The sequence below is a fragment of the Neovison vison genome, chromosome 6 (assembly GCF_020171115.1).
Source record: "Neovison vison isolate M4711 chromosome 6, ASM_NN_V1, whole genome shotgun sequence".
Taxonomy (NCBI): Eukaryota; Metazoa; Chordata; class Mammalia; order Carnivora; family Mustelidae; genus Neogale; species Neogale vison.
The window spans coordinates 166,377,483-166,386,086 of record NC_058096.1 but is presented as its reverse complement, the minus strand read 5'-3'; the positions used below and the strand labels follow the sequence as shown (position 1 = coordinate 166,386,086).

The 8,604-nt window shown below is 55.1% G+C and overlaps 1 protein-coding gene across 1 annotated transcript; it reads left to right on the top strand.

The window, feature by feature from the left end:
* The first annotated feature begins 2,515 nt into the window (after positions 1-2,515).
* On the top strand, positions 2,516-3,223 carry DNAJB8 (DnaJ heat shock protein family (Hsp40) member B8). Its single transcript, XM_044255211.1, has one exon. It carries the CDS (start codon positions 2,516-2,518, stop codon positions 3,221-3,223), a length of 708 nt encoding a protein of 235 aa, XP_044111146.1.
* Positions 3,224-8,604: the final 5,381 nt, after the last annotated feature.

Below are 8,604 nucleotides of genomic sequence, written 5' to 3'. Positions count from 1 at the left end.
AACTTCCCTATCAACACCACCTCGGCCACCACGGGTCTCCAGCTACCATCCCCTCCACCGTCACCTCCACTTGTTAACTCTCCCACCCCAGGCATGACTACTGTTGCCACTGCCAGCACCTCTTTCTCCCATTATCAACTCCACCATCAACACCATGGCTGTTCTCCCTCTCACCACCGGCTCCATGTCGACGCCACTAACCTAATCACCTCTTCCGTCTTAGTGATGCTTGGTTCACCACTGTACCATCCCCACAGTCATCGTGGAGAATTGTGTGGGGAGGCAGCCTTCCCGTGCTCCAGTGGACAAGCCTGTCGAGAGTAGTCTGTAACGATAGTGACGGAAATATAGTTACAAAAACACAGGAACATTTTCATTTGTAGCTATCCCCAGTGGACTTGCTCCTTGCTCATCATTTCCTCTACCAAGCGACGTGTGTCAGGTGTTAGCCCCTCGGGGTGGATGGACGGGGGCACGGAGGATGGGTCGTGCTCCCGGTGAGGTGGGTTGGGGGGTGACTGCGTCTGCCACTCTAAGTCAGGTTTGTAAAGTGTCTCGAGGTTCTGCTTTCATTCCTCCCAGCATTTGGGACTGGCTCAAACCCGCTGTCTCTGCTAGGTGCTGGGAACCCAGCACTGATGAGTATGGAAGGAGCAGAGAGAGAGAGAAAATACAGAGAGGGATAAGGACTACAGAAAGGAAGAAGAGAAGGGAGGGAGGGGGGAAGAGAAGGAAAGGGAAGAGAGGGAAGGGGGAGAGAAGGAAGAGGAACAGAACACTCTTAGGTAAGAGTTAGTGATCCCAATAGCTCTGCTCCTCACTGGTGCGGTCCCTAGACGGTTTAGCATGTGTTCCATCTTAAAAGGGGTGCGGTGAAGGGAAGGGGAGACTAGCTCTCAATTGGTACTGTTAATTACTATTTCTAAATATGATCTAACATTGGGGCAAGAATTAAATGTAAATGCTTAGGAACATCTGGTCCCTAACTCGCTCACCTTACTAGCTTTCCAGGGCTGCCGTGGCAAATGATCACAAACTGAGTGACTTAGAACAACAGAAATGCAACCTCTCACCATGCTGGAGGTCAGAAGTCCAAGATCAAGGTTGTTGGCAGGGCTGCACTCCCTCCTTCCGGCTTCTGGTAACTGCGGGCTCTCCCTATGCTGCCTTGCCATCCCCCTCTTCTTCTGTGTGGCTCCATAAGAACGCTTGCCATTGGGTTGGGGACACACCAACAAAATCCAGGATGCTCTCGTCTCAATATCTCTAATTTAACTACATCTACAAGACCCCTTTTCCAAAGGAGATCACGCAGGTTCCAGTGCTTAGGACAGGGACATAGCTTTTGGGGGGCCACCACTCACCCCACTATGCTCACTAGTCACACTTATTTTTTTTTAAAGATTTTATTTATTTATTTGACAGACAGAGATCACAAGTAGGCAGAAAGGCAGGCAGAGAGAGAGGAGGAAGCAGGCTTCCTGCTGAGCAGAGAGCCCAATGCGGGGCTCAATCCCAGGACCCTGGGATCATGACCTGAGCCGAAGGCAGAGGCTTTAACCCACTGAGCCACCCAGGCGCCCCACTAGTCACACTTATTATCTGGATTTTTCTTACCAGACCTGAGTGGAATGCTTCTTTTTATTTGCTGTCTTCAGACAGTGCTGGGTTTGCCTCTCACTGTCTCTCTCTCATAGATGTACTGCGTGACCTTGAGTACATCCTACATGTCTCTGAGCCTCGTTCATTCAACAAACTTTTACTGCTTTCCAGGTAAGGTCTTAGACACCAACGAACATAACTGCCTTTGTGGGGCTTCCCTCTGAGGATCTGACCTGATGAAGGGGCACAAGAAGAATGAACCCGAATGAACGCCTTCTCCTGCCTCCCTGCCTGATTTCCCACTTGGGGCTCCCCCTCCATCCCAAGAACCCAGCCAGTGGGCTAAGTGGACCTGTCCCAAGAAGCCCTCCCTCCCCTCCCTGACCACTGTCTCCAACCTGCATTGCCCACCTTGGCCAGATCCTGCGGCCGGCCCTGTCTCTGCTCCGTGGCTCCAGGGAGCTCAACCGACAGTCCCGGCATAACTGAGCTCCAAATTGTCAGCCAGCCAAAGTGCTGACCTCAACCTTGACCTTGTGGGCAGGGGCAGCCAGTGTGGCCCCCTGGCTGGAGGAGGGTTGCAAGTGCAGAGTTGGGGGTGGGATTTGCCCCGCCCATGGGGCTGATGTCACAAAGGGCCCAGCCTCCGCTCTGCAGGGGGTGTCTGCCCTTGGCCTGGCCCCACTGTGGCAGTGTCCCCCTCCCCCCACCCCTCTCAGTGGAGGCGCCCACCCGTCCCTGAGAGCTGGTACTATGAAAAGGTAAAGTCGCCGGGCAGAGTCACGCCCGCAGCCAGCATATTCCAGCAAGGCCCCCGCTGAGGGACCCACACCAGCTGCTGCCTCCTCCGAGGCCATCCCGGTCCCCTGGGCCCCCGGGCCCACCTCACCTCTGCCCCCGCCCTCCCCTCGGCATGGCCAACTACTACGAAGTGCTGGGGGTGCAGTCGAGTGCCTCCCCCGAGGACATCAAGAAGGCCTACCGCAAGCTGGCCTTGCGCTGGCACCCCGACAAGAACCCCGACAACAAGGAGGAGGCCGAGAAGAAGTTCAAGCAGGTGTCTGAGGCTTATGAGGTCCTGTCCGACTCCAAGAAGCGCTCCGTGTACGACCGCGCGGGCTGCGACAGCTGGCGGGCCGGTGGCGGGGCCAGCACCCACTACAGCAGCCCCTTCGACACAGGCTACACCTTCCGGAACCCCGAGGACATTTTCCGAGAGTTTTTCGGAGGCCTAGACCCCTTCTCATTTGACTTCTGGGACGTCCCTTTCAACAGTGACCGTGCGGGCCGGGGCCACGGCCTGAGGGGGGCCTTCTCGGCGGGCTTCGGCGAGTTCCCGGCCTTCATGGAAGCCTTCTCATCCTTCGACACCCTGGGCCGTGCCGGAGGTGGCGGGGCCCACCGGGCCACCTTCTCGTCCACGTCCTTCGGCGGCTCGGGCGCTGGCAGCTCCGGCTTCAAGTCGGTGATGTCGTCCACCGAGATGGTCAACGGGCACAAGGTCACGACCAAGCGCATTGTGGAGAACGGGCAGGAGCGCGTGGAAGTGGAGGAGGACGGGCAGCTCAGGTCGGTGACCATCAACGGCAAGGAGCAGCTCAAGCGGGTGGACAACAAGTGAGCACCCAGCCGCCCCCCAGGGGCCGCTCCCACGTGCCGCCCACCATGCACACGCCCCGCGTGACTGGTGGTTAATAAACCTGCCAAGTGAGTTCATGGAAACAACTGGCCCCGATGTGTGGGGTGTGGGGACCTGATGGGCCGCTGAGGGGGGCAGCGCCTGTGCGGGGGAGTGTGTATGCTAAGGCCCGCGGGCGCCCCCTTCGCCCAGGCTGCGCTAGTGGGAGGGGGTGCATGCGTGGGTGATCTGTTGTGATCTCTTGTCTGTGTCGTCGGGGTTGGCATCTGTCCATCTCAACCCAGCCCTGTGCCTCTGTGCCTGCCATCGGTTCTCTGATGGGGGACATGCCTCCAGCTCCATGTCTCACTCCCAGCCCTCTTGGTGACTTGTCAGGCAGCCAACCTGCCAAACCCAAGTCACATCACTTTGCCCGCTTTGCTGCAAGCCTTTGGTGGTCTCTCTGCTCTAAGTGTAAAGACCTCAGTCTTTGTCCTCCCAGGGAGGCCAAGTCATGGTGGCTTGGCCCTACACACCTTCCTGGTCTCCCCTCCCTGCAACCCTCATTCGCTGAGTTCTAGACACACTGGCCAACCCTTCAGTCCTCCATGGAACCAAATGCCTTGCAACCTCAGGGCCTTTGCACATGCTGTTTTCCCTGGTCTATGCCCTCTCATCTCGAGGCCTTTGCTTAAGCATCCGTTCTTCAAGGAGGCCTTCCCCAACACCACTCTTCTGAATTAGTTCTCCACTTACCCCACACTAAAGGTCCCTCACCTGTTTTGCCCCAGCCCTTAGGGTTGTCTGCAGAACTACCAAGAGATGTGTGCCTTCCTGAATACACTGCAGGTCCAAGGGAGACAAGACCTGTGCCTGCCTCATTGCTCGCTGTATCCCTAAAGTCTAGAGCTATGTCTGGCACTAAGAAGAATGTTTTCTAACGTCTGGCATTAGAAGAATGAATATTTCTAGGTGTGTGTGTGTGTGTGTGTGTGTGTGTGAGAGAGAGAGAGAGAGAGAGAGAGAGTGTGTGTGTGTGTGTGTATGTGTGTGTGTTGGGGTATTGGGGGATGTGTGCTAATCCCAGGCAGGCCAGAGCGGGACTGACTGGGAGGAAATGGCTGTTGGAGCAGGAGATGGGAGGTCCAGGGTCCTGTTTAGGACTCAGAAATACAGTTTGGGGTGAAGACTTTTGCTTGCCTCTGTAGAGCTCATGGCTGGGCCCCTGGGCTGGACTTCAGGGCAGGCTATCGGCGTGGTGTTCTAGTGGTGGGTTCTACCAGCCAGAGCGGTGGTGGGCATCTTCTGAGAAGTTTCCTGGGCTGTGGACAGAAGGACAAGTAGGAGAGAAAGTGAGGCCAGCTATAGGCAGACCAGACCATGGACATACAAGGCCTCCTGGCAGGTGATCTGAAGACTGGGACTCTGTTGTGTGATTTCCCAAATAACCCTTAAGTAACCCCACATGGTGCAGGGTGGGGAGTGGGGGGGGGTTACTATAGCCTGAGGGTCATGTGTGTGCGGACACTGTGCACACATTTTTGTCTGTATCTGTATAGCGCAGAGAAGGGGAGGGTGGTTGATTTCAGTCTGCTGCCCCAGTAGACCATAAAGTCCACAAAAATGGGAGCTCTGATCCTGTTTTTTGCTCACCTCCAGCCTCTACTCAAGGCATAAATAGAGCAGATACTCAATAAAATAGAGCACATACTCAATAAATACTTGTTGTATGAAGGTGTTTGTGTGGGCATGCTTGTATGTATTTGTCTGAGCCTGAGTGAGGTCTCTATAAACTGGGTCACAGGGTTCTGTCCTCAGCCTTGTGTCTTCAATGAGGCACCAAGGCTTTGAAGGAGCCAAAAAAAGGCACAGACTTTACATTCTCAGACATGCTCAGTTGGGAGGCTGCAGAACTACTGTCCACATCAGAAATAAGATGAGCAACCCTTCAAACTGGAGTGACTGTCGTTAATTCTGCTTTAAAGAGACAGAGGAAGTCAGGCTGGGGAGACCTGGCTGTGTCAGCCATGTGTGGACATGGAGCTGGAGATCTTAGTGGGCCACAAGCTTTGTGTGACCAAAGGTGTTAATGAAGAAGTGCCAGGAAGTTGCATATGCCCTCGGGGAATGGATAGCTGTTCTGTTCAGAATTCTGATCCCGCTTTGTGTTCAGCTCCAGGCCCTGCTCGGGGAGATGGGCAGGAGCAGCCTGGAGTGGGTCCAGAAGGGGTGGCTAGGGTGGGGAGAAGGTTGAAGACTTCATCCTAGGAGAAGCTGGGGAGACTCAGCTTGGAGAAAGGCAGCCTCATGGATTCCATTTGCTGTCCCCAAGTCTCTGCAGGGCTCCTGCAGGCCAGGAGAGCAGATGAGTCTGAGGCCCAGGGATTAGACCTAGGAGTCACCAGAAGGGTTGGGTGTCACAAGGAGCAGGTCCTAGTCCTATGGAACTGGGGCTTTCTCTAAGTCAGAGCAAGGCCAACTCCCCTAAGGGGAGTGAGCTTCCAATCATGGGAGGGGTGACAGAGCTGAGTCCTGATTACCTGTGGGCCCATAGAGTGCCAGTCTTTTTTAAAAATACTGTTTACACAGACTTCTATTTTGAAACAATCCCAAGTTACAGATCAGTCATGCACTTTTACTTCAGTGCAAATCAAGAAATATGTATTGAGCACTTACTATATGCCAGGCACAGTTCTAGGTGCTGGGGATATAGCAATGGGCGAAACAGACCCCTGTCTGATGGGACAGATGTTCTACTGGGGAGACAGAAAACGAGCAGGTGTTTAGAACCTTGTCCTGAGTCATAATGAATGCTAGAGAGGAAATACAGGGGGGTAACTCGTAGATGAAGGATGGAGTCAAGGGTGTGGACACAGGAGTATTTTGTCGGGTGCTTCTAGGAGGCCTCCTGAGGAGGAAATGGGAATGAAAGTGAAATCGTGGACCATGTAGTTATCTGGGGGGGAAAGCATTTCTGGGCAGGGGGAAAAGCATTTCTGGGCAGGGAGAAGCTGCTGCAAGGCCATAAACCTCGAGGGAAGGGCAGGACCTGGTCAAAAACTCCAAGCCCCTGCCCTAATGAGGAACAGGCGAAGGCAGATAGACACAGTGCCATTTAATGCCTACACTGTTCCAGATTGGTTGCTGCCCTATGTCACATAAGAGGAAACTGAGGCTCAGAGAGAAAAGTCACGTATCTGGCAAGTGGCTGAGCCAGAATTTCATCCTAGGTGTTTTGACTCCAAAGGATTCACCTTTCAAATGATAATAACAGTAACAATAACCATAATAAGTACAGCAACCAAGGTCATGTGCCTGTGTGTGTATGTGTGTGCATGTACATGTGTGTGTGCCTGCGTATGCAAACGTGTGCACCCCTGAAGGACTGGCATGCTGGCAACTCCTTGTTTCTTGGGGGGCTGGAGTGGAGCCAGAAATGGAGGTGATTCCAGGTGCCAAGGTTCAAGGCTGGTTAGTGACAGGGTGTCTGGTTCCCAGGCTGGGAAGAGGAGATTGTGAGTGTGGCCAGGAAAGGTGCTGTGAGTGCCGATCTGACTGGGACCTGAGCAGATTTTGCTCATCTATGTATCTCAACTCCCAGCCTGGCAAGTTCAGTAACTGAGGGGAAATAGAAGAAGGTGGGAGCACACTGTTCCAGGGAACAGCAAGAACCAAGGGGTGTGCTCAGGGGATAGTCTGTGGAGATCATGAGAGGAGAAGCTGCTGCGAGGCCATAAACCTTGAGGGGAGGGCAGGACCTGGTCAAAAATAGACCTGGGAGGAATTCATCTCCATTTCCAGCTAGGCGGAAGGACACCCATAGTGGTGGCAGGGAGGCAGGGCTGGATGCCTAGAAGTGGCCTGGGTGCTTTTCCCCAAGGGGAACCTGTTGAAGGCTTTTTCTAGGAAGTCAAGGGGCATCATCCCAAGATCTCTAGGGGTTGCAAAGCCCCTCAGGTGCTGCAAGTGCCCTGGCCAAGGGGACACAGTAGGTGACCTGGCTGTTGGCTGCACCTCCAGGCTCAGTCTAGCCTCTGGTTTCTCGAGTCCTGCCTCCAGGAGCCCCTGGGACAGGCCAGCAGCTGGAGGTCTCCTAACCATGTTACTGGAGGAACAGGAGAGCCCCCATGACGCACAGAAGGTTGCACCCCAGCTCCCAGCCCTGCAATGGGACTAACTTCATCAAAGCCCCAGCTACAGCATTAAGCACCTGACCTGTGCCCCTGCCGACCTGCTAATTTCACCAATTACTGGCCAACCGCGGCTTCGTCAAGTGGGCCCGCTTAGCTCCGACAGCTGCTGGGCCAATTCAATTATGGCCCAGCAGCCCAGGCGGCTGCAAGGTCCTGGGGTTGGGTGCATGGTGGAGAGCTGGGTGCACTGCCCAGACCTGGGTGCTTGCAAGGCTCTGGTGCCTAAATGCCCTCAGGGTCCCAGGGCCAAGTCGCTGTCTGCATTCCCCTCCTTTCACCAGCCTGGCACATGAAACTGGCACTTTCCCTCCCGGACCTATGGTAGGTCTTGACATTCCCCTTCCTAACTCCTCCCAGGGCTGCCGATCACCTGGCTAAGCATGCGCCGTGTCCATGACTGCTTTGCTGAATCCTGTCTCAGCACTTAGCTCCATTTGCCACGTTGATAAAGCCGAGCCCAGACAGGTTGACGTGCAACCAGGGATGGGCCCCCCAAATCAAGTTCAACTCCCTGAACGGGCTCTGGAGGCCCCTGCTGTGTTTCTGGCCGCACATGTCACCCACCCGTGGACACCGACTGCCCAGCGTCTGTGTCTTGTGCCTTCTGTCTCTGCGCCTGAGCCTCCCTTCTCATTGCCTGAGGGCCTGCTAAATTCATCCTTGGGGGCCTCGCTCCAAGTCGCCTCCTTGGGGAGGCCTCACCAAGCCCCGCCAGAACAGGACAGTCTGGCCGAGGGAGCCTCGCCTTCTGGGCCTGGCTGTGTGCCAGGTGCAGAGACTGTAGTGGTGAGGAAGCCTGGGGAGGGGGGCGCCCACAGAGCCCCCACAAGCCAGCACGCAAACCCTGGCGTGGACAGGCTGGTTGGGCCTTCTCATTCAAGAGTTCCCCAAGGCGGGGGTTACATGGAGGGGCCTTTCCTGGCCCAGCCTCAAAGTGGCTCCTAAGGGGGGAAGGGCCCACTTTCAGAATGTAGCTCCTTACTCCCATTGCTGCCTCCTGGATCCCCCCATCACTCACCTGGGCATTGCGCCAGTCTCCTCCTCGGTCTCCCTGCCTGCCCCCCTTCCCCTCCTTCATCCTGTTCTTATTCCAGCAGCCAGAAGGATGTTGTGAAAAACAGTTTGAGGAGATACTCCAAGTAAAAAGCTAAAGTCCTCATAACAGCGACCAGGCCCTGCATTATCTGGTCC